This window comes from Protopterus annectens, chromosome 12.part0 (genome assembly GCF_019279795.1).
Source record: "Protopterus annectens isolate FY-2018-M chromosome 12.part0, PAN1.0, whole genome shotgun sequence".
In the NCBI taxonomy this organism is placed as follows: domain Eukaryota; kingdom Metazoa; phylum Chordata; order Ceratodontiformes; family Protopteridae; genus Protopterus; species Protopterus annectens.
The window spans coordinates 348,732,330-348,759,559 of record NC_056746.1 but is presented as its reverse complement, the minus strand read 5'-3'; the positions used below and the strand labels follow the sequence as shown (position 1 = coordinate 348,759,559).

The 27,230-nt window shown below is 40.0% G+C and overlaps 1 protein-coding gene across 4 annotated transcripts in view; it reads right to left on the bottom strand.

Annotated features, from left to right (window-relative positions):
- LOC122816558 (katanin interacting protein) overlaps window positions 1-27,230 on the bottom strand; it is a 3,576,055-nt gene that overhangs the window by 818,647 nt on the left and 2,730,178 nt on the right. For all 4 annotated transcript variants that reach the window (XM_044089422.1, XM_044089419.1, XM_044089421.1 and 1 more), the window contains exon 18: window positions 14,715-14,790. In XM_044089422.1, the coding sequence (XP_043945357.1) occupies window positions 14,715-14,790 (76 nt within the window). The remainder of the gene's footprint in view (window positions 1-14,714; window positions 14,791-27,230) is intronic.

Genomic DNA, 27,230 nt, shown 5'->3' with positions numbered 1-27,230 from the left:
AATGGATTAATAACATGGCAGATTATGCTTCCTACTTCAAGCCATCGAGTCAGGATTCGCCGGCGTCAAATGTAGATGCTGTGAACAACCAAATGGAAGGTATGGTGGACAAATTAAAACTTTTTGATTCTAAAGTTCTTAGACTGAAAAAATTGCAACTTGAAGTTGCATATTTTAAGCAATGTCTTAGTGAAGACATAATCCCTAAGGGATTAAGGAATAATTTTTCACCCTCAAGTATTATTTCTGACAAAGAATTTGCTACTGATTTAACAGTGCTTTTTCAGCAGCAAGGTGCACAACTTTTGGAAGTTATTATTAAACATTATACACTGAATATTGACAAACTTATTCAAGAAATTAATTTACTTGATTCAGATATGAAGTCCAACTTTGACTTTATTAATTTTAAGTATGACTATGATCGCATCTTTACTAGCATAGATGCCCTTATAGTAAAGATGAAATTAAACAAATCTAAAAAAATGTTTAGAGATCGAAATGCCTACAAACAACAAAAGGCATACCCGAATCTCTTGTTTAATAAATCTAACAAGCGGACAGATGACTTTGAAAATGATATTCCTGTCAATGACAACTTTGAAGGACCTAATTCAAGTAAAGTCAATACTAATGACGAAGATGGTATGCCAGGTCCAAGGCAGAGTAATAGGGCACGGAAAAATGTTCAAACTTTTGGCCAACATAATGAACATCCAGATTCTTTGAATAACACAAATAAGGGCCCTAACCAAAATAATTTTTTAGGTTACGGCAACAAACGGCAGAACAAAGCAAAGAACAAGAACTGGAACAACTAGTTACTCCCTCAAGTGACACTTTACCATGTATTGTCTTTAACAACAAACGTGACTTCAAAATTTACAATTTTTCTAAAGTTGTTCTTGACCCAGAACTAGTAGAATTTCTATCTCTGGGAAATACTTTTGTTTCTTCGAACAACTATGATTTAGCGAAACTGCTTATTGATTTTAAGTGTTTTGTTAGAAAATTGAATTTGAAGTTACTGTTTGGTTCTGATAACAACAATTCTACACAGACATTAAAACTATCTAGTATATTCAATCCCCCCCTACACCATAGCCTACTTCTTTTTGAAAACATTTGTGAACTAGATATGAGATATATGTGTTCCAACTATAAATATAAGAGAACTAATTCAAATGTTTCTAGAGAACAAGTAATGGCCTTGAATGACTTATGTCATTCATCAGTCAGGGTCATTAAACCAGATAAAGGGGGAGGTCTGGTCATCTTTGAAAAAAGGCAGTACATAGATAAAATGCTTTTAGTGTTAGATACTTCAGCCTACAGAATCTTATCCTTAAATGAAATTAATGTTGTCCATAAAAGAATAAGAGGGTATTTAAGAGACTTCTACCTTTCAGGCAAAATTGATGTGGAAACATATAAATTCATTGATATAATTACACCAAAGGTTCCAATAATGTTTGGTATACCGAAAATCCACAAAAACTTGTCAGACCCTCCTATGAGGGCATTAGTGGATGGGAGAAACTCAATGACATACCCTTGTTCAAAATTGATTGATTCGATACTCTTGAAATATATTAAGAATATACCAAGTATTTGCAAAGATTCTTGGTCTTTTTTGAACAACATTAACAAAATAAAATTTGATGAATCTTATAACTTGTTAACGATTGATGTCGTAGATCTGTACACATCAATACCCCACCAAGAAGCCATAGAATGGATTGGCCTTCTTTTGGATGAATTAAAAGCTTCCAAAAATGAAATAGACCTTGTAACAGAGCTTCTTGCTATTGTTTTGACATCAAACTTTTTCATATTTGAAAAAGAGTACTATCTACAAGTACAAGGTGTAGCCATGGGCACAACTTGTGGAGCCAGTGTTGCTAACATGTTTATGGCATACTGGGAAAGACAGTATATTTTTAAGAAACCAGAATTTGAGGCCAATATCCGTTACTATACAAGGTTCCTAGATGATGTTTTTATTTTATTCAAGGGTGATGCAACTGTGGCTAGTTCATTTGTTAATATTCTAAATAACACCACAACATTCTTAAAATTTACTTATGTTTTTTCACAAGAAGAAATTGATTATTTAGATGTAAAATTAATCAAACATATACCAACCCAGAAATTCACCTCTAAAATCTACAGTAAAGGTACTTACTGCAATTCCTTTTTGCACTTCACAAGTTTCCACCCGTTTGCACAGAAACGTGCAATAGTGAAAGGTCAATTAGTTAGGGCAGTAAGAATGTGCAGTGACCTGATAGACTTTCGAGAAGAGTGTGAATTTTTAAAAGAACTATTCTTAAAACGAGGTTATCCCATCAATATGATAGAAGATTTAACCTCAGAAGTGGAAAACAAAGGATTGAGAGGCTTTTACACAGCCTTACTTAATGGTGATGGAGAAACACCTTTGTACTTTCAAGACAATGAAGCTTCTAACTGTAATAACTTGAACAGTACGAATTTAGAAATTAAAGAAGATGTTTCTTTTTCTTTGAATTTTGTGACAGTGTATAACTCCAATTCACAACAAATACTGAACATCTTGCAAAAAAATTGGCACTTAATCTCAAGTAATACTTTTCTATTTGAAAAATTGGGCTCTTGCCCAAGAGTAGTTTACAAAAGAGGAGTTAACATAAAAGAACTCCTACAAAGAAATTTTGAATCGGAAAGTTTCAATAGGCAAAAAGGTACATTTTGTTGTGGAACTTGTAACAGGTGTAGGATGTTGAGAACAGGTAGTACTTTTTATATTAGGAACATTAAATTTGAAATTAGATTCAAATTAAATTGTGAATCTAAATCTATAGTGTACATTGCTTTTTGCGTTTGCTGTCAGGCCTTTTATGTCGGGAAAACCGACAGAAAGTTTAGAGAACGTATTTACCAACACGTTTATGCTATACGCAACAATAAATCTGAGAATGCATTAGCAAAACATATTCTTCATAACCCAGGACATAGTTTTTTGTTTATGGCAGTGGACCAAATTCCATCAAGTATACGGGGGGGGGTCCCACTCATTTACTGCTAGAAATTCGGGAACTTGAATGGCAGTTGAAACTGGATGCATTTAATGCACCAGGTTTAAACGAACACTGCAACATTTCATCCATTTTAAAATATAGAGCTTTTTTAAGATAATTTAACTTGTAGATAGTTAAGAACAGAATCTTATTAGTTCCCATATATATATATATATATATACATATATATCTTTTTAATCTTTCTGTTTACTGGGTTATTTAGATTTATAGATTCCTTTAATATTTAAGTATTCCTATGTAACTACCTTTGAATCATTTACATATATATATATTTTTTACTTTTTACTTTTACATATATATATATTTTTCATTTTTGTTTTTTGGATTGTTACTATTCCAAAAGTAAAACCAACCATTTAATGTAATATTTCTTTATTTAAATAGGTTTTATACATTTTTTAACTTGTATTTTAAACTTATAATATTTGTATATTAAAACATTAAAATATCGAGTAATTTTTGTTGTTTAATATGTATTGTAACTTCCAACAGATAACGAATGTTTCATTTGATGATGAATGATGACATATCTTATGTGCAGGAATGATTTATTATTTATATTCATGTACATACTTTTACTTGTAAATCCATTCCATCGATCCTGAACAGGAAGTGATGTAACTGTTAATTAGCTATTTAAAAGGTTTTGGCGCCTTTTACCTGTCTTTTTCTCTGAAGAAGCTACTTTGTATTTAGTAGCGAAAACGCTACAGTATTCGTTAAAAATAAAGCAGCGTTTAGATTTTTATATTTGTTGGTCTACTTGCACTTCAGGACACCCGAACAGTTTCTTCCACACATTTAGGCCAGCTACTACACAGACAGGGACTAAAGGTGGAGGTGTGTGTCTCTGTTTAAATAAAAAAAATAAACATACCTCCAGGCTGGTCAAACAGGATAATGCACTTGAGCTTCTCCATATTCAAATCACCATAGACAAAAATAGACAAAATCAAATACCACTTCCTTGCAAGCTCTAGGTCCCCCTCTATGACCCAAGAAACCCATGCCGTGTATTTAAAATGTTTTGGAAATGCTCGCCATCTAACCCAATATCATATTCATGGATGACATTAATTATCCACTATTAACTGGGAATCATATACTACAATAAATGTAAATGCACAGAGATTCCTGGATTTTGTAAATACAAACTATCTCAGCCCAGACTGTAAATACACTGACCAGGGGTGTAAATATACTTATTGGAAGCACTCATCATCCAACCCAATACCATATTCATGGGAGACTTTAATCACCCCACCATTAACTGGACATCCTATATGACACCAAATTTAGAGGCACAGAAAATCCTGGATTTTGTAAATACAAACTCCCTGGACCAGACTGCCAGTACACCAATCAGGGGTGCAACTATACTGGATCTGGTCCTCACTAATATAGGACAGTGCTGCACACCCCTTTGTGTAATGGCTTCCCTACTAAGGTCAGACCACAAAATGGTTTTCTTTGAAGTAAAAATAAAACCTGGACCCCCAGCCAACACTGGAATATTCAGGAATTACTCTAAGGCTAACTGCCTGCTATTAATTGATAACCTAGCAAAATTTGAAGCCCCCATAAACCCTGGGAACACTGCCGCCTATGCAGAAAAGTTCACAGAAACCATATGCAAGCATGTTAATAGCTGCACAGAGGCAGCTGTACCCACCAGAAAGAAGTACAGAACTAGCTCAAAAAAAAACAAGCCACCCTGGTGGAATCACAAAATCAATAGGCTGTATAACAGAAGGAAGAAAATCATGGCAAAAATTAGGAGGTGCAGCACCCAGCAGATAAAAGCACTTTCATCAAACTAAACAAACTCAGAGGATAAATAAAGTCTACCAAAGCCAAATTTGAGGTTAATTTGGCCACCAAGGACAACCACAAGGCATTCATTGGCTGTGTCCACAACCTCAAAGCAATACGCAATTGTGTGCAGAGCTCATTGTAAATCAAGCGACCTACAGTGAGGCAGAAGATATTATAAATATATTGGCTAATAAATTCAGCTCCAATTTTACCCCTCTCTCCCCCTCAACCTTTCCTCAGGAAATACCATCAAATATAACTTCCCCCCTGCTATCACCAGGGAACAGGTCCTTAATGCTCTATCTAAGGCCAAGAGCACTGCATCAATGGGCCCCAGACAATATCCCAGGATGCCTTCTAAATAGCATGAAACATGAACTATCAAGCCCTCTGTAATTGCTACTTAACTTTAGCCTCCAAACAGGCTCTGTGCCATTGAATGGAGAACAGCAACAGTAATCCCTCTGCACAAAGGTGGGCCATCTACAGACCCTGGAAACTACAGATCCATATGTCTCACTAGTCTCATATGCAAAGCCATAGAAAGAATTATCATGGAAATGATCAGTACTCATATAGTAAACCTACACACACTGGACCCAACCCAATTTGGTTTCGTCAAAGGCAGGTCATGCCTACTCAAGCTGGCAGATTTCTTTGAGAAGGTAGCCAAAGCAATGGATGAGGGCAACATAGTTCACACGGACTACCTTCGCCTGACCAAGGCATTTGACACAATACCTCACTCAGGTATTGTTGATAGACATAAGAGGTTAGGTACAAACCCTTATGTCACCAGTTGGATAGCCAAACTGGCTAATAGACAGAACCCAGGAAGTTATAATTAGGGGAGTCCACCTCTACAAAAAGGCTACTCACAACTGGAGTTCCTCAGGGATTGGTCCGGGGACTGCTCCTTTTTGGCATTTACTTCTCTCAAGTCAAGGCCAATGTCAATGGCCTTTGGCTGACTAAATTTGCAGCTGATTGCAAATTAGGAGCTGTCATTGAATCCCACACCGACACAAATGTTCTCCGGGGAGGGCTGGCACAGACAAACAGCTGGTGTCAAAGCCATGGACTAAAAGTAAATGCCATGAAATACATAAATGGTATCCTTTGGGAAGTCCTCCACCCCTGTAACTATCACATCAACAACACACCCCTTATAGCTGACCCAGTACTCAGGGACTTAGGGACACATATAGACAGTAATCTAGCCTTTGACCATCAAAAATCTACAGCAGTGAAGAAATCATTCTATATTGCACAACTTATAAACAAAGGTATGGCATCCAGGTCCAAGGAAGTCATTGTTCCACCCTATTCAATATTCATATCCAACACCTGGAATGTCCACAGAGGTTCCTCACTAAAAGAATATAGAGCATAAGCAATGCGTCCTCTGCAGACTGCCTCAAGGCCCTATCCTTGTATTCTGTATCCTACAGGCTTTTGAGGGGAGATCTATGCCTGGCATACAAGGCACTGTCAAATCCCACTCTGATGGACCTCCTGCATATCCACAAAACAAACAGCATTAGTGTTACCCATTCTAAAGACATAAACCTTGCCTGTGATATAAACAGAACCTGCTGGAGAGACAAGTATGTACCCCAGAGACTGCCCCATTTCTTGAACAGGCTCCCCCATCCACATGAAGCAGAGTTCCTCCCTAACTCAATTCAAGTGTAACTTGGATAATTAGATGGGGAACAGGAAATTCATCCTTGGTTTGACACCCATGTCTCTAATGCACACAGGCAGCCTGTAAATGGTGCATCTCCCAGGCCCCTGCTTCCACTTATCAATGGTACCATTACTTGTCAGAGATTTGGGATGCATGGCTAGGCTTAAAAAGGCCTTTGTGGTCTTAGCCTAGTAAACACCTATGAAGCTATGAGAGGGCTGAGGAGCAACAGAGGTGGTGTCCAGAAACAATGTTGTTACATATGGAACCTGATAATCAAATCTCGATGGAGATGAAATTATCCTCCCCATAACCTTGAAAGCAGATCAAACGTCTGCCAGATCCAAAGACACCCTGCAGCCCAGACACCATTTGCACCGAAGGAGGGGTGGCTCCAGTCGAAGGGAAGCGCCCCGACCCCAACAGAGTGGAAGGCTTTGAAGAGGCGAACAATCCCAATAACCCCTACTTCAACAACACAGCCACTAGACGTGGCTCCACAGAAGGTGAATAGTACTCAACGAGTGAATGTGACAGAGTTCCACTTTGTTCTATAAATCTGCGAATTGAGTGGGATTGATCCAAGAACTCTGGTGCTGAAGCAGGAGCAGAGTTGGTGATAGACACAGGCTCCAGTCTAGGTAACAGCTCCCAACTCACCAGTTTAAAGGCATGAGCCAGAGAAAGAGTGAAAATGGGTGTTGCAAGAACTGTCCACACTTGGCACGGGGGGGGGGGGGCAGACACCTCTATTAGCATCTTCAGTAAATCCATCATCGTCCAATCCAGTTCCATGTCCAAAGCACTTCTTAAAGAACTGAATGACTGAAGTTAGGAAAACGAAGACCTGGATGGGACCCGTGGATACTCCTGCTCCAATGGAGGCCTATTTAATCACCTGGTCAGTAACTTGTCTAGGATTAAGATAGCCGCCAAAGGAGGAGCCTCCAACTCCAACCTTGTAGGACAGACCAGTTTCAATGCCTTTGGAGTCAAAGATTAAGCCTTGCTATCAGCCTTCCTTTTCTTAACTTTTTCCTTCTCACATTTTTCTCAGGACTTAATTTTGTCGGTAGCTTTCTTGATTTTAGCTCCCTGGGTATGGGGAGGGAGAAGACCGATAATCGCTAATTTATTTTTCCTGTCATATATGGATCTCTCCTCAAAGGACATGCACAGAGTACACTTCACATTTAAAGATGCAATCACCATACACGAGATGCACATATGTCCTGAGGAGAGGATATTTTGGCCACATTATAACTTTTCTTCTCCTTTTTCCATATCATCCATTGTGATATAAAGTCAACAAGCACTATATACTGAGGGGAAAAAGGTAGATTAATGACAAATTTTATTTCAACTATTAAAAGAAAAATACAAGCGCATACCAACCCCACAAGCTAACTGAGAAGCTCTAGAAGGGAAGGCCCGAATGATGAACAAAGGCAGTCAAAAATGTACAGAAAGTTTTAGAAAGGTTTAAGAATCTGTGTCTAACTGGTGCTTAACATGGCCTGGAAAGAACAACTATCTAAGAAATAAAAATATCAAAGATTTTTAACTTACCTGCACAGGTGGAGACCATGTCTGAGTGCAATGGTGGCAAACAAGTTCTAAGGGAAGTTAGCTTGGTCAGGACATGCACATTGGGTGAGGGAAAGTTTGAGGTGCTTGAGGCTGGTGCATTAGGTTTGCCAGCTTGGATCCATCAACCGTCATGAAGACCCATCAGTTGGATCACAGAGAGGGGTCCTGATGGAGAGATGAAGAGTCAGCAAGAAAAGGAGAGTAGTAGTGCTGAAATTTAATTCATCCTCAAGTCTTGGTGAGTACCTTCACGAGGTGGACCCCATTTTCACAAAACCTTACCAAGGTGACACTGATATACAGACTGTATTTTTACAGCATACATCATGGACAGAAGTAAATCAAAAATAAAAAAAGATAGCTGGGTGCACAAGACCCAGGATAAAAAAGTACCCAATCCTGGTAGGCGCACTGGTGCCAGGACTGGAAAAAATGACAGTGTAGAATCCTCAAAATATGGAATCATTCCTACAATGGGGCCAGGCTCAGGAGGAAGATGCCCCCCCCCCCCCCCCCGTTGTAGAAGAAATTAGAAGTCCACAAAAATTGATTGGCCAAAGAAGAGCCATAAAGACGATACAGTGGACTATTGAGGATAAGAAAGAAATGATGTATTGTTACTATTATGCAAAAATCCCAGAATTTCCAGACACAAGATATACAAAATGATTAAGAGAGAAATTAGTGGAAAGAAAAACCGTCAGAAGCTTCAAATAAAAAGTTACTTTCATTAATACAACAGATTTTTGAAAAACAGTATATAGATCAAGAAATTTTGATCTGTTTGGAAAAAGAAGCATCTGAGGAAGTGAGAAAATATAAACAACAAAACCTAGAGATATTTGAAAAATATAAAAAAGAAATATGGACGTGGGAAAGAAAGAAAGATTTGATATGGTGCAATATTTATGCAAAGGAGAAAGCCAAGTTAACTAATAAAGAGAAGGCAGTCTCAAAGATATTCAAAGAGAAATACAGGCAAAGGCATCCTGATATGGAAAATTTCACAATAGAAAGATTAAGAGCGCAAAGGTATAATGAAGAAAAGACGATTAGCAAAGCAGAAGTTGAAGTTATGGCATGCCTGCAAAGTGAAGGATTTAATGTAGAAGGTATAAAACAGACTACATCACAGCATGATGGAGCGAGTCCCCAGAATAAGGAAAAGCAAGAAGATCAGGAGACATGTGAAAAAGAAATATGGACAGGGGGAAGGAAAATAGATTTAATATGGTGCAATACTTATGCAAAGGAGAAAGCAAAACTAACCAATACAAAAAGACCAGCACCAAAGATATTTGAAGAAAAATATAAGGAAAAGAATCCAGACATGGAAAACTTTACAATACAAAAAATAAGAAGACTAAGAGGAAAAGTAGAAAAAGAAATTAGTAATGGAGAAGTCAAAGAAATAGAAATTGAGGTTATGGAACAGCTGCAAAGAGAAGGATTCAATGTAGTAAATCGAGTACAGAAAGCACCACATCAGGATAGAGCAATGGATATCCAAATTAAGGGAAAATCAGTGGAACAGAAAGCAATTGGTCAGGTGTCATATCAAGATATTTTGGAGCCTTCCACAGGAAACCGGAAACCAGTATAAACGTTCATTTGAAGCTAGACAGCAAGGAAAGGAACAGGAAACTCTGATGCAGTCAATGTTGAGGAGTGATAGGCCAGTGCGTTCCCATATGACAGAACAACAGATGACACAGGATGAAATTGAAGAGAATGTGCCACAGGAAGATGCTATAGAACTTTCTATAGAATGTCCGCAGGAAACGGAAAACAAGGGATGTGCCCTCCGTATGGAAGAAAATGAGTTAAAAGAAGAGTTGCTTGATTTAATAGACAAAGACAGATATATCTAGATCAATGAGAGAAGTAGACTGCAGAAGGTTAATAAAACCCCAAAAGTTAGAAACTTGATAAAATAAATGAACACAGTAATTATGACTGTCCATAGAGATCCATGCAATATAACAGAAGTAAACAGAATATATTACTGTGCTGCTAAATTAAAAAAAACTGATAAAGTTCTACTACAGGAATACATGGTAGCAAGGGAAAAGAGGGGGCGAAAGTGAATACCATCATGGAAATATGGAAAAGAGAAAACTATAAAGCAGCTAAGACAAGAAGTGTCACTGTTACAAGATTATAGAAGAGGGAATAGATCAACAAAAATACTAAGAAAGATGTGATAAAAGCAGTGCACAGTATTAGAACAGACCAGGATCTATTATGTATTATTGGAGATAGCAAACTAAAAATTTCAAAACAGGCGGAAAGACTTAGAAGTTACGAAGATAAATATAAGGGAAAAGCACAAAATAAGCAATTTATTGATGACACAAAAAAGTTTTATAGAGAATTGGGAAATAAGGGAAAAGGAATTGAAAGACCGCCAAAAAAAGAGGAAGTAGATACATTTTGGAGAAATATCTATGATGATCCTGTGGAACATAACAAAGATGTTAAATGGATAGAAGTAAAAGAAAGAATAAGAAGTTTAAAGGTACAGGATATGAAATGGGATGAAATAACAGCCAGAGAGATTGAAACAAAGTTGAGAAAAGCCTCTAACTGGAAAACCCCAGGCCCAGATGCAGTACCTAACATTTGGCTTAAAGTATTAACTTCTTTGCACGAGGACTTAGCCATGAGTAAGAACTATTTATTTGCACACCCCGAACACACAACACACCGGTTAACAACAGGAAAACCAATGCTCTTACTTAAGAGTGAACCTGCAAGCTACCCTAAAAATCACAGACCAACTGCTTGTCTTCCAACAATGTACAAACTATACACAGGAATTGAGACACCGGCAGAGTTTAAAGTCATTTAGAAGAAAACTCCATTATGGCAGTAGAATAAAAGGGCAATAAAAGAAAGTCATATGGAACAAAGGACCATTTGTTGTTAAACAACATTATAGTGGAGAACTGCAAGAAGGGGAAGAATCTGAGTACGGCATGGACTGACTACAAAAAAGCATTTGATAGTATTCCACATTCATGAATAAAAGAGTGCTTAAAAATGTATAAGATACACCCTACACTGATTCACTACATTACAGTAACCATGAAACAGTGGCAGACCATGTTGCAATTAAGGCATGCTAAAGGACAGATTATTATCCCAGGGATAAAAATTCAAAGAGGGATATTCCAGGGTGACTCTCTGTCACCGTTGCTATTCTGTCTTGCCATTAATACATTAAGCTGTTTACTTAGCAGCTTAAGCCATGGCTACAATTTGGTTTCTAGAAAACAGCAAAGTCTAATGACTTATCTTCTCTTTGTCGATGATTTAAAACTGTATAGCTCATCAGATGAGGAACTGAAAGCACAGCTGCAGGTTGTCAAAACTTTTTCAGATGATATTGGAATGTCATTTGGTCTTGATAAATGTGCAAAAGCAACATTTAAAAAAGGAAAACTGCAGCACCAGGAAAACATAAGTTTGGGACAAGAATGTGATATAAAAGAACTTGAGCAAGAGGGAGTGTATAAATACTTTGAAATTGATGAAGGATTGGCAAGAAAACATGAACAAATGCGAATAAAACTCAGTAAGGAGTACTTTAGAAGACATAAATTAATCTTGAAAACAGCACTGACATCTAGGAACAAAATCCAAGCCATAAATCAATTTGCTCTTCCTGTCCTAACTTATAGTTTTGGAGTGATTGACTGGCCCCAAAAAGTGTTGGATAGATTGGATATTAAAACAAGAAGGATGCTTCATGCTTACCAAATGATTTATAAAAATCAGTGCATACCAAGATTATATATTCCCCGCTCTGAAGGAGGGAATGGGCCTCTTTGCAATTGATTACATGTATAGATCTACAATCATGGGACTCCACACATATCTGCTGACCTCACATGATCCAAATGTAGTGAAAGTTTTGAAACATGAGGAGAATAAATCTAAGATGACATCTCTGCTTAATTTAGCAGAAGCATATCGACGTGAAGCAGGAATGGAAATTATACCAGAAGTAAATAAAAACCAGGCAGAAACTTAATGTGATAAAAAACTAAAGAAAGAATATAAGGTGAAGGACCAGATAAGAAGGCAAGAAATGTGGAAAAAACATAAATATAGTTGCAAGTATAGAAAACTTCTGGAAGAGCCTCATGTTGATCAAGAATGAACATAGGAATGGTTAAGGAGAGGTGAATTCACATCAAGAAATGAAAGGTTAATATTGGCAGCCCAAGATAGTGGGTTACATACAGGCCGGTTTACAAAGTCCATTGAACATGTGGGAGAAAAAGACATATATAGGTTTTGTAAAACTGAATTGGAAACAGTCACACACCTTGTTGCTGGCTGTGACACAATAATGGCAGAGGGACTATATACTGAAAGGCATAATAATGTGGCAAGACTGTTACACTGGAGATTGTGCAAATATTATGGTATTGAAGTGGCTGAAAAACACTGGAAATATGAGCCACAAAGAATCATAGAAAATTATGAAGTTTATATGACATGGGATCACCCAGGGCGGCCATGGTGGTGCAGTGGTTAGCACTGACGCCTAACAGCAAAAGGTTCTCCGGTTCGATCCTCGACTGGGGTGCCTTCTGTGTGGAGTCTGCATGTCCTCCCTGTGGTTGTGTGGGTTTCCTCCAGGTGCTCCGGTTTCCTCCCACATCGCAAAGACATGCTGCAGGTGGATTGGACACTCTAAATTGGCCATAGGTGTGAGTGTGTGTGTGTGCCTTCTGTGGAAGGTTGGGCGCCGGGCTGGCAACTCGACACTGTAAAACTCCACTGCCAATCATGAGCGGACAGGTGATCCGCTGTGGCGACCCCTAACCAGGAAAAGCTGAAAGAAGAAGATATGACATGGGATCACCTAATACCAACAGTTCAAAAGATAGATGCTAGAAAACCGGATATAGTCGTCCAAGAAAAGAAGACAAAATTAGCATTGATCATTAAAATCGCCACACCCAGTGACTACAGTGTCTTGCGTACAGAGAGAGACACAAAGTCATACAATATCTAGATCTGCAGGCAGAAACGAGAGCCATGTGGAAGAAAGATACCCAGCAGTTCCAGTAGTAGTAGGAGCAACTGGTCTTATAAAAAAGAATTTACAATCGTATTTAGATATGTTACCAATTCATGTAACATTATACAAATTGCAGGAGGAGTCATTACTGGGCACATTGCGGGTGCTCTGAAGAGCACTTGTGGCTAACGTCAAAGAGTGAAACAATACTAATTTCATGAACTTTAATCGTACTTTGACTTAGGAATGGACTTAGAAATGGGGTCCATTCTCGTCATGGTATTAGAAACCCAAAAGATTTGGAGAAATTAAAAAAGAGAATGAAAAGGATATTATGATAAATTGTATCAGGGAAAGTGTTAACACATTAAATGATCATTCTCTTCCACATGGAGTGACTAAGAATTGAAAATAAGTGGGTGTAGGTAGGAACTGCCACTTTTCTTTAGTTTTCACATGTTATCAGTGTATGACTCTCACTTGCATGACAGTACATGCATTTACATCACACATGTTAAGTAGCGATTATGGCTAGACAAAACTTATTCAACCATACCATATTCTTGAAATTCTCAAACTAGCTTTGGCACACATTCCAAAGAGAAAACACTACTGTTGGAAGCCTATTTAGTATGTGCAGTTGTGTATGCCAAGCTATTTATTTAAAACTGTATCAATTTTCAAAGATAACCCAGCCCTAATGAAGCACAGCTTCTTCAACTGTTCCCTGCAGCTTTTCCTTGCTTTGAAGTCACCAGCAATTATTCCCTGAAGGTGGCCTATGTCCTTCTGTAAAAAGACAAACTTATATTCTTTTTTTTCTAAGCAGTGGCACAACATTATTATAAGTTTAAGATGCAACAGCCTGTTCGTTTTGTGGGTAGAAGCACAAGCTTAACAGTGTTTTGTAAGTAATTACTGCAGAAGCATTCTAAGAACATTTGGAAAAGAAAATGTTCACTTGTTTTGGATGAAAGCATTTATATACAGAAACCAAAAATAGTCAAAAACAATCAGTAGTCTGGGAACAATCTTTTGGCTTATGGTCAGCAAGCAGTTATGAATGTTTCACGAGAATGACCACAAAGCTTTACTTTAACATTTTTGAAAACCTGTTATTAATAATCCTTTCATTTACCCCTAAACACAACATAAATAAAACAGCAAATCCAATATGTATGAGAGAAAGTATGAGACAAGTGCAAACATCATTGATTTTGCTGTGGCTACTGAATAAAATGGTAATAAATAATGCCTACTACTGGAAGTGACTGTTGAAATAGCCACTACAATACAAAAAATACAAGCAGAACAATCTGATGTCATGAGCTTATGTTTGTTTGAGAAGGTCTTCTAAAACCACTACTGCAACTTTGTGCTGAAAATAATTTAAATAAAAATTTAAGATACAATCCACAGCTAGTAGTTAAAACTACATTCCCCCTAAACTTACATTTCAATGTTTTCTTAATATAAATCAAGTTTTAACTTTACTAATACTTACATTTTCCAGTACATATTCCCGGTGGCTGACTTGTTAGATCTGGTGAAACACTGGACAATGGCACTTGCTCTAGTAACTAAAATAAAGAAGCAAATTTCAGTGACAATACAGAGAGTGGCAAGTTACCTCCCAGAAAGTAGTAATGCAAAAATTAAATATGTTTCTGAGCAACAAATGCTAGACACTGTTATACATTTACAAGAAAAACAAACATTATAATTCGGTTTCTGAAATGCAGAAAAAAAAAATCAGACAGTCTTGTTTACAGCAAGCTATGATATGACATGCCTGTTGCAAAGGGAATACAGTCAGTAAACTTTTATATCAGGAACTACTGAATAAAGTGTGGAAATGGCATGCTTTTACCCATCTTTTCAATGATTAAAAATGAAAATAAATTAAAAAGTTTACCCTATTTGTGCAAATAAAAGCTAATGAAAAAAAAATTACAAAGAATAAGAAGTTATGTACTTACCATAACGTTCCACGTTAGTTGTCTTCTTCTCGCCTTCTTTCTTGCTGGATGGGTTCGGAGCCGAACCTTGGCTCTGACTCGGCCGAATACTAAAGCTCGAGAGCTATTTTTACCGGCTCGAAGCTATCCTATGTCCCATAATGCTAGGTGAAATATACCCAGATCTCGTTTGATAGGTAACACTATGGACAGACATGTCTCACCACTAGAAAAGATAAAACTAAGAGCTATGTAGAACTATAAACCCTACAGCCTGTCTATCACCAGGGCTACCAAAAGGGAAGAAGAGCTCTAGCTGAAGGGATAATCCTGGCGACAAGGAAAGTCTTACCCAATACTCTAGTCTTTCCAGGCTAGGGGGATGGAGGGTGGGACGCAAGAAAAAGGCGAGAAGAAGACAACTAACATGGAACGTTATGGTAAGTACATAATTTCTTAATGTTAAGTTGTCAATCTCGCCTTCATTCTTGCTGGATGGGACCGCGTCCCTAGCACCTTAGTCCTGCGTGGCTCAATGGAACAGACTCTTGAGTACAGTGGAACCAAAATCAGCCCTATTTCCAGTTTGTAATGAGAGATGATGGTATGAGGAGAGGCCCATGTGGATGCTGCACAAATAGAATCCATAGGTAATCTCGCCTGAAGCAACTGAGGAAGGTAATGCTCTAGTTGAATGAGCCCTAGGCTTGGTAGGGAGCTCCTTATGCCTCAATTGATAGGTTAAAGAGATAAGAGAGGTCAACCATCTGGACAAGGTCACTTTAGAAACTGGAAGGCCCTGCTTCCCTTCGGCGTAAGATAAGATAAGAAGAGTTGCTCTGATTTTCTCGTTAGCTTGGTTCTATCCAGATAGAAACATAGTTGCCTATGGACATCCAAACAATGTAATCTTCTCTCAGCTCTATCAGTGTAATTTGGAAAGAAAACTGGGAGATCAATGGTCTGATTCAGATTTTTTTCCGAAAGTACCTTAGGTAAGAAGGATGGATTTGTCCTAAGAGCCACTCTATCTTTGTGAAAAACAAGATAAGGGGGGCGCACAGATAGTGCTTGTAGTTCTGAAACCCTTCTCGCTGAGGTAATAGCTACCAAGAAAAGTGTTTTCCACGAGAGCAGTTTTAACGAGCAGGAGGCAGCAGGCTCAAAAGGAGGCAGAATTAATGATGACAGTACCAAATTTAGATCTCACGGTGAAGGAGGGTCTTTGACTGGGGGCCTAAGTAATAGGGTACCCTTCAGAAAGGCTTTGCAGAGCTTGTGGGACATAACAGAAGACTCTGACAAGCCAACATGGTAATTTGCAATAGCCGCCAACTGGACTTTGATAGTGGCTGAAGAAGAAACTTTTTGAAAGAGTTCCGCCAGAAAATCTAGAACTGTTTGGACAGGGGCAGTAAAGGGATCAACTTGGTTCTTTTCTGCCCAAATAGAAAAACGTTTCCATTTGCTTGCGTACGTCCTCCTGGTGTTAGACTTGTCAGAGGCAAGGATAATCTGATGTACTTACGGAGAAATTAAGGGAAGTCTGGCTAGGGTTGGAAGTGGAGCAACCAAGCTGTGAGGTTGAGAGATGAAAGGGATTGGTGCAGCCTGCCCGATTGATTGGTCAGAAGGTCTGGCACAGGGTCCAGATGCCAGGGCTGCTCCAGTAGATGACATTGTAGGAACGGAAACCAGACTTGTCGGGGCCAGTAAGGGGAAATGAGTATCATCCTGGTTCTCAAGGCAGTTGCTTTCTGGACTAACAAAGTGATTAAGGGAAAGGGGGGGAAAGCATAAAGGAGACCCCTGGGCCAATCATGGACTAGAGCGTCTCTGGGGGAGAGGCCCGGAAGAGGGTGAAGAAGTCTTGACACTTGCTATTTTGAGGGGTTGCAAAAAGGTTGCAGCAAGGCTGACCCCACTTTTTGAATATTTGGTCCACTATTAGTTGGTTGAGAGACCACTTGTAGGGCATGAGAATGTCCCTGGTCAGCCTGTCTGCTATGATACTGGACTTCCCGGGAATGTGTTTTGCTACCAGAAACTGGTGAGAAGAGATCGCCCATTGCCAGAGTCTGAGCGCTTCCCGACAAAGAGGGTAGGACCTGGTTCCGCCCTGTTTGTTGATGTACCATACTACAGACATATTGTCTGTCTGTATTGCAATCGTTCCAGTGGGAAGAGAGTTCTGGAGAGCCTGCAATGCCAACAGCACTGCTCTCATCTCCAGGACATTGATGTGCAAGTGGTACTCGAAGGGTTGCCATGTGCCCTGGACTGTCCTGCCCTGAATATGCCCCCCCACCCAATCAGGGAGGCGTCCATTGTCACGGTGGCAACCGGAGGGGGGAGAACAACTGGTCTGCCTTGAAGCAGCTGAGGTGAGCCCATCCACCAAGATAGGTGTTGTTTGCAAGACTGAGTGATGAGAATATTGTGTGACATGGGAAGCTGCTGAAAGGACCATTGGGAAAAAAGCATCCACTGTAGTATCCACATATGAAAACGAGCTAGGGGGAGCAAGGTGATTGTTGCAGCCATCAGACCAAGCGTTTTCAGTACAAACCTGGCTTGGACCCTGTCCTCCTGTAGCAGGACTTGAACATGACTGCGAATGTCGTATACTCTTTGTGTAGGAAGTTTTGCTGACAACTCTACCATGTTTAACACGGCGCCTATGAAGGTAATATGCTGACAAGGCAGATTTTTCGAAATTTATAAAGATGCCTAGCGCTTTGCAAATTTGTACAGTGTAATCCCTGGCTTGAAGTAACTGGTGTCTGGTGGTGGCAGTAAGGAGCCAGTCATCCAAATATGGAAACACCTGGAATCCTCAACGTCTCAAGTGAGCCGCAACCACTGCCATGCATTTGGTAAACACCCTGGGGGCTGTGGTGAGGCCAAAGGGCAGGGCTCTGAATTGGTAGTGACTGGCTCCCAGCCGGAAGCGGAGAAACCTCCTGTAGCGCCTGTTCATTTTGATATGGTAGTACGCATCCTGAAGGTCTATAGAGCACATCCAATTGTCCTGACCCAAAAAGGGAAGAATGGACTGTACCGTGACCATCCGGAATTTTGTTTTTTGAACTGATTTGTTCAGTCTGCTGAGATCCAAAATAGGTCTCCAGTCCCCTGTCTTTTTTGGTACCAAAAAGAATTTGGAGTAGATTCCGGATCCTTGTTGGTCTGCCGGGACTGGTTGGAAGGCTCTTTTTAAAAGCAGCTTTGAAATTTCTAGTGCTGCTTGGTCTCTCAGACTGGCTGGAACGTCTGGAAGAGGCTCTTTTGGTTGATGTGGGGTGTGGATAAAGGGGATTTTGTAGCCCTCGGATATGATCGACCGTACCCATCTGTCCTGCGTAAGGGAGCACCAGGCTTCTGGGTACAGCGAAAGTCTTCCCCCGACTGCCTCCGAAGGTGGACAGTCGGGCAGCTCCTCAGGGGTGCTGAAAGGGTTTGTCAGAGAAATATTCTCTGCTACCCTGATTCTGCGGACCCCCCCCTGCCCCTAGGGTGTCTGTTGTTGTTCCCTCCTCTGCCTCTAGAGGGACGTTCACCACGTGCATCCGGCAGAACTCCCTGAGGTTTGCGGAACCACATTTTCCCACCCTTTTGACCTTTAGGATATGGTCTAGAAGGGGCGGAAAAACGGACTCCCATGGCAGAGAGAGTCTTGCCTTCCTGTTTGTACCTGGTTAAGGTATCCTTCACTTGAGGTCCAAAAAGAGCAGAACCATCAAAGGGGGGTGTTAGTGAATGATGCCTTGAAGGGGTCAGCAAAATTGCAGAGCTGCATCCAGGCGTGTCTCCTTAGAGCAACACCCGTACTTGCGGCTCTACTCGCTCCATCGGCTGCATAAGAGATGAACCGCATGGAAGAGTTAACGATAGAGTTCAGGGTCCCTAGCTGGGAGTTGATCTTTTCCTGAGACCCCACAGCTGCTGGGTCCTGCAATGTTTCACCCAGTTCCTTGAGAAGGTCCCTCTGAAGTCGGGTGAAATGGCATAAATAATTCAGCGACCGCATAGCAAAGGTCGCTGAGGAAAACATCCGCTTGCCGTACCTATCCATAGTCCTAGATTCCTTATTAGGAGGATGGACAGGTACTGAAGGGTCAGCCAACTCCTTCCTAGTGGCTGCTGCCACCACCATGGCATCCTTGGGGACACCCTTGGAGAGGAACTGCTTATCTGTGGCAGCAGTAATAAATTTAGTGGGCCTCCGTGGAGTTGGTTCCATAGTATCCGGAGCCGTCCATGCCTTCCGAACCACCACCTCCATAAGTGGGTCGAAAGGCGGGGACACCCAGGAGGTGGAAGGGTGAGAACCGAAGGCATCCAGGTACACCGACTCGTCCTCGGATGGGTCAAGGGCAGACCAGTTCCCCCTCTGTTTGAGGATCTCTAAGATGTCAGAAAAGGAGACATCCTCAGAGGGGGACCTTGGGGACCAATCCGAATCATCCAGGTCGGTGTCAGATGTCACTGACTCAGGAGAGTCAACATGTTTCCTCTTACATGTCCTCTTCCGAGGGGGCTCCCCCGCAGGGTCAGGGGAGGCATCAGAAGAGGAAGAAAGGCCCAATGGGGCAGCCTGGAGTGTCAGTTCTCCTCACTTGGGGTCGGGAGGGTAGGCAGGGGCCGAAGCAGGCACCGTAGAGGGAAGGGCTGAGAAGACCGACCGTGGTGCCGGTACTGGAGCCAGCACGCGCCTTATCATCTCAAAAGCGCCTCTGTCAGGCAGGGAAGAAGGACCCAACTCCGAGGAGATGAGAACTCCCCCCGACACAGAGAGGGACAGCTCCGAGGCCGATGCCGGGGCCGAACTCACCTGCGCCGAGGCTCTGAGAGGGAGAGCGGGGTCGGACAAGGGTCTGATGCCACTCGTCCCCTCGGAGCCGACGAGGGAGTCTCGGCGCCCGGATCCCTCCAAGGACGGAGCCAAGGATGGGATCAGAGCCGATGAAGGAACCGACAACAGGGGGATCGGTTACGACACCCCCACAGTACTCACCTCAACGACCTCCGGCTCCAAACTCAGCAGAGTAGTCGGAGGAGGAACTTCAGTGGGTGTAGGGGTAGCCCCTGTCTGTTGAGATGGGCTATGTAGCAACTGGGCCAGTGCCTGCGACTTTAAAAGTCGGCTGACTACCCTCTCAAGGTCATGGTCCGAAAGCCTGGAAGACCTAGAGGAATGAGATCTATGGCTCCGCTCCGACAAGAGTGGAGACTTCAGAGCTGATCTAACCGACTCGAGAGACGGAGACCTAGAGCACTTTCTGCTTGGGGACGGCTCCGACACTAAAGTCGGAGCCGACTGAGGTCTAGATGCCTCGGTTCCGGCCGGAACCGATGAGGCAGCAAGAACACCACTCGGCGCCAGCTCCGAACATGGAGCCGACGATTTGGCGAGCTTTGAAGGTTTCCCAGCCATGGTCTTAGCTGGGGAACCTTCAGGCTTCCACAAGCCTCTAAGAGTGAGTTTGTTTCTGCGCTCCTGCAGGACTCTAGGGCTAAAAGCATGGCGGATGGAACAAGAGTCCTGCAGGTGCAGAGGGCCCAAACAATACAAATAAGAAGTGTGACCATCTGTCAGAGACATCTTCTGACAGCACGAGTCACACTTCTTGAAACCCGATACCTTAGTATCCTTAGACATACTACTGTAAAACAATACACAATACACTCAATTATAATAATTTACTATAAGCAGAAAAAAAGGGGGAACTACCGCTAAACAGAGGGACAGAATTCCACACACACACACAGAACAACCAAGGGAAATCTGTACTACTAAGGGGAGGGTCAGAGACCCAACCACCTTAAGGTGGAGAAAAAGGGAGATTAGCAACTAAAAAAGGGGAAAGACTAGTCGCTAACTTCACTAATACTAAAGGGAGAAAGGAGGATAAAAGACTGACTAAAAAAACTACCTCAAAAGTTATTAATAAAAATATACGACCTGGAGCCGGTGAAAACGCAACCTCGTAGCTGAAGCGGCAAACGAGATCTGGGTATATTTCGCCAAGCATTATGGGACATAGGATAGCCTCGAGCCGGTAAAAATAGCTCTCAAGCTTTAGTATTCGGCCGAGTCCTCGGCTCCGAACCCATCCAGCAAGAATGAAGGCGAGATTGACAACTTAACATTTAATTTTAAAATGTACTCCAGCATGAACCATAGGAATTGCATCTAGCTAATTAGCAAGCAGACCCTTTACTGCTCCCAACATTAACAGCATCAGATGTTCACAATACATAATGGTCCCAATGGGGACTGAACCCAGGACTTTCTGCATGTTAGGTAGATGTCATTACCAGTACACTACAGAACCTATAGTTGGCATAATGGTACCTTACAAACACAAGGTGCAGAGTTTGACTCTCACCTTGAGGAAGCATATATGTTTAGGCTTAAAAAGGCACCCTATGGTTGTTAGTTTAGTAATTACCTATTAATGTTTACAATACATCTGATGTCAGCACCTTCCCACTTATCCCTCATTTCTGACTCCCTCAGAGGCTTCTTTTTTTACAGGTATACTCAGTTAAAAAAAAATCTTATCAACCAGCCAGATCTCTCATGTCAGTATACACTTTGAATGGATTGCAGTAACAACAACAAAAAATACCACAAAGTATCTTTATGAGACACCCTGTCTAAAATGATTTATCAACTGAACTTTTCTTTTACTCTGGCTGCAGGAGATGATTAATTTTTGTGTACATGCAACTACTATTAGGCTTGGTAGCAACAACAACTGAACATTTTTAAGGGACAGGGCAAGCCTTTGGTCAGCTGTTGCTCTAAGGCAAAATGGCTCCACACACACACACACACACACACACACACACACACACACACACACACACACACACACACACACACACACACACACACACACACCATCCAGTGCTCCCATCTTGGTTTACCTACACAATCCAGCTTACTTTTTTCTTCATTTTTCCCAAAGTTTCTCTTACTCTTCAGTTTTTCCTGTCTTCATGCAACACGTTTTAAAGAGACCATTTCTTTACTACAAAAAAATAAACAAAAAAAATGACTGGAAAAGAGAGCAGCCGCCTAGTTGGCCTATGCCTAAGGCTGGCTGTGTTAAGGGACATTTCTGTCATCAATCTCCCCACTCCCACCCCATAATCTCCAAAACAATTTATACTATATGCTACAGAAGATCACATACCATGGACTTAGGGAGAATGGACTTAGGGAGACCATTAGATGGTAGTTACTCAGTAAACTATTAAAGGCAGGGCTCTTTTTTTAACTGTAAAGAAATACACTTTTTTCTCGAAAGATACAGTGGATCAAGTCCCGATTATAAACCCTACACTACATAAAAATAGGACTTGCACACAAAGTACTCATAAAACAGTTAGTCGATAAACCACAAAAGTGGGATTTTCTGGTGAGGTAAAATACACACACACACACACACACACACACACACACACACACACACACACACACACACACACACACACACACACACACACACACACACACACACACACACACACACACACACACACACACACACACACACACACACACACACACACACACAGATTTATTTGTTTGGAATTTGTTAACTGGGTAAGTCAACTTGTCCAAAGAACCTTTTCAGCCATGACCCTGGCTCAAATGCAAGAATATAGAGTTTCAATTGACATTACAAAGTTATACCATTAAATTAAGACCAGCATTTTTTGTTCTTCTTTCGGCTTTTCCTGGTTAGGGGTCGCCACAGCGGAACTCCGGTCCGCTAATGACTGGCAGTAGATTTCTTCGGTGTCGAGGTGCCAGCTCGACACCCAACCTTCAACAAAGACATGCCCATTCACGCATGTCTTTCGAAGGTCACTCGACCGTGGGGAGGACATGCAGACTTCACACAGAAGGCGTTCCAACCAACAATCGAACAGGAGAACCTCTCGGGAACAGAATTAAAGTTGCCATAACTCCTGTTGAACTAACACATTATTAAATTAACCTATAATAAGTGTCAAAAATATGCATACACAAAATATACCAGGAGAGACCACCAGTCCATAAAATAATGAAGGTTTGTTTAACAGAAGGAAATGTATACAAAAGTGATGCAAAACAAATGACTCCGATAGGAGGAAAAAATAGCCCAAAGGTACTTTCAACTAGCTGACTCCTTTCTGGATTCCTAGTGGAAGATGTCCATGCTTCTTGAGGTTATGTTGGAATGTCTTCTCCTTTGTTGAAGCTCCCACAAATTTATTACTGCTTCTTACTTTTCCTTTTGGGGCCTGAACATTGCCCTTCCTATTACACATCCTAAATATTTTACATTTGCTATACATAACTTTTACTAGGCCCATTTCAATTTTTAAACCAAGATTATAAAGTGTTTATGGGTATAATGGCTAAATGAATAGCAAAAGCGTTGCCAAAATTGATAGATATGGATCACTGTGGCTTTGCGGAGGGGAAGCAAGCATTTGACAACATTAATAGTGTGACAATGATCCAGAGGGACGTAGACTGTTAAAAAATACCACTGCTATTGGTGGGTCTTGATGCAGAGAAAGCATTCAACAGAGTAAGTTGGGATTTTATGAATAGGGCAATGGAAGCATTTGCATTCCCTGATACAATAACAAGGTTGATTAGGAGGATATATGAAGGATCGAAGGCAAGAATTAAAGAGGGAGGGTTCCTCTCCGATACGTTGTGTTCAAATAAAGGAACCACACAGGGGTGTCCTCTTTCCCCTGAGTTACTTGCTTTATATTTACAGCCATTGACAAAGAAAATAAGGGACTTTGAAATTCAAAGTTATAATCGGAATGGTAATCAAGAAAAGTTGGTTTTATTTTCAGATGCTATTATTTTGTACTTGATAAATTCAGAAAAGGCTATCTCAGTGTTGTGGACAGCCATACATTATGAACCTACTCATGAATTGGTTCAGCAATACCCATATTTATGGGGACACAATAAGATGAAATATTTAGGAATATTGTTTACAAAGGCTTCTGTTATGACAGCTAAGGGTATATGGGAAGAGACTAAACAAAAGATAATACAAAAATGGAGAAACTGGAAGCTCTTGTTTATGGCTATGGATAGCAAGATACAAGCAGTGAAAGTGTCTTAAGTCTCTTTAGTTTTAAACATGGGTCAGGCGTAGAGTTTTTGGACAACAATTAGTTAAGAGTTGAAGGGATGTATCTTGGAGTAGAAGGGGCAAGAGTTAAGTGTGATAAGCTGATCCTTCCAATAGAACAAGGTGGTTTAAGATTACCCGATTTGAAGTCAGATTTTAGAGATACAGAGTTAGGACTCACATATATAAATAATAAGCAGAATATTATAATTCAAAATAGAAAGGGATGATGATGAAGCAGGGGAAGGTTCAAGAAATAGAGAGTGGAATTTTTAATGCAGATCCTTAAGGAAAAAAGTACCAACCATAGAGAATATTGTATGAATATTATTTTAATAAATGAGCACAACATATTCTAAGAACTAAATCATCAATAGGCAATAGGGGCTGGAATTTACTGGAGAAAACTAGCAAAGGAACCAATGTATTGGGAGCAAACAGCTAAACAGGAAAAGATAGTAGGGTGAGATAAGGCCAATAAGATGTTTGACTGCAGGCTACAGACGATCTTCCCTACCAGGGATTGAAATCAGACTATAAGGAAAGAGAAAGGTATAGGAGAATCTTAACTGAAAGACCTGCTCTGGTGGAGATTTTAGTTGAATCCACAACAGAAGCGTCTGTTAAAAGGGGATAATTAGTAGGGCAAATACAATTTTGCACACTAACTATAAGAATCAATCAGTGGAGGTTAGAAAAGACTGGGAAGTGATACTGGAAAAGCAATTTACAAAAGAGCAATGTCAGGACATATATATATATATATATATATATATATATATATATATATATATATATATGGGTGTGTGAGTGTGTGTCAAATAAATTTTCCCCAAACTGATAGCAAATGATGCAGATGTGATGGGAAAGAAATAGGTAACTGGGAACATATATTTTGGGAGTTGGCAGACTTTAAAATTTCCCTATAGAGTACTCTATCAGTAACACTGGGTAAGCAAATGGCTGCAACTAAGGAAATCATTCTTTTGAAGTGGGATATAGTATCTGAATTGTCTAGAAATAGTAAGACCTTATTAAGTTTAATTCTGATGGCTGTCAAAAGCAATTATTAAAAGATGGAAATCAAGGAATAAACTAATTGTATTTGAAGTACTTAATATTATAAAAGAGAAAAAGGGACTGGTAGAGGCATCTTTAGAAAAGGGAGGGAGCAGATTACATAGAAATAAATAGAAATTGTGGGAAGAATACATGCAGAATAATAGTGAGGAGGAGGAATGTTTAATGAAAGGCAGACATTCAGCAATATATGTAATCTTGAACTAATGATAGTTAATAAGAAACAAACAATGTGTACTGTATAACATCTGTAAATTGAAAAAAAGTTATTTTTTTCTGTTAATTTTTTTTGTCTGCCTATGTCTTAAGTGATAATTTAATAAAGGTGTTTAAAAAAAAGAAAAGAATGTTTGCTAAATACCTCAGCTCCTACTAGAATGACCAGACATTGCCACTTTGCCTCTCCCAGTGAAAAGGGTGCAGGAATGTGCTGGGGGCTCATGCAAAACTCAAAAGTCATGAGCAATGGTGATGAAAGTGATGCCATGACACACAGCACTTACCTAGTGTCAACTGGGTAGGCAATAAGGGATATGCGTCACATAGGTGGGGTTGTTACTCCCTTACTGGCACTGCAGGCTCACTCAAAGATGTAACTGAGCATGTAAAGGGTTTCCATAAAGCGCATAGCAAAAATGTTTAAGACTGAAGAGTGATGTTACAGCATGGAATCCTGATCTCTTCTCTCTTTCAAACCTTTTGAAGAAAACTAACCTGTCCCATCAGAATCAGACAGAACAACTGGCTTGCAGGCCTCTAGTCTACAGATGCTATGTTGGACAAGGACTTCTGAAATAAAGGAAGGGCACTGGTCGGTAGCCGATTGTCTAGCTGCTATGAGCCCCCCCCAAAAAATAAATAAATAAATGGCAAGTTTATACCGGAGGAATTTTTGTTTTACATTTTTATTGTATCATTACAATCTAATCAGTAACTTGGGTATAGATATATTGATAGAAAAGAAAACAAGCTGTAATAATTTCCATTTTTATTGTCACACAGTATATATATATATATATATATATATATATATATATATATATATATATATATATATATATACACACACACACACACACACATATATATATATATATATATATATGTGTGTGTGTGTGTGCTTTCTTTTTAACAAATTGTTATTCACTCCAACATTGCATAACGTAGCTTAATTCCTGCCTTTCCATAAACCTTACTCCTTCTCCTGAATATTATTTTGCATACACCTCTCCCACAAACCCCATTTACTTATGCACAAGTTGTTCCTTACTTTTTCTACAGATCCCACCTTCACTTTTTATCTCTATTACAACAGTAAATACTTTAATTACAGTTGGTTTAGATTTTGATTTTCTAGTAGTAGTTTTTTGGAAACCAATAACATTAACTTAGTAAGAACCTATTATACCTATGCACTTCAGATCTTACATCCCAGCTCAAAACAATTATTTCCTTAGTTAGAACTATTTGACCCCCCTAACATTTCTATAACAAGCATTCAACAGAATATTTTAAATTTTCCATCTCATAACAGTGTCATTAGCTCATTCTACCTAATACAGAGAGAACATTTGAGAAGGCCAACCCACTTATGTTCTTAACCTTGAATTATCTTCAGTTCCTGTTTCTCCTTTTCCACTTTACTAAAAAAAATTGCTAGAATCTCCTTGTGTTCTGACTGAGTGTGCTTCTCAGCTAAGTGCATTTTTGGCACTTTATAACTATTCAGAGTTGAATAAAACAATAATTGAATTCAGTTCAGAATACAGTTTGAATAAATTGCATTTATTTAAACCGTACTTGCTCTAATATTGCAACACA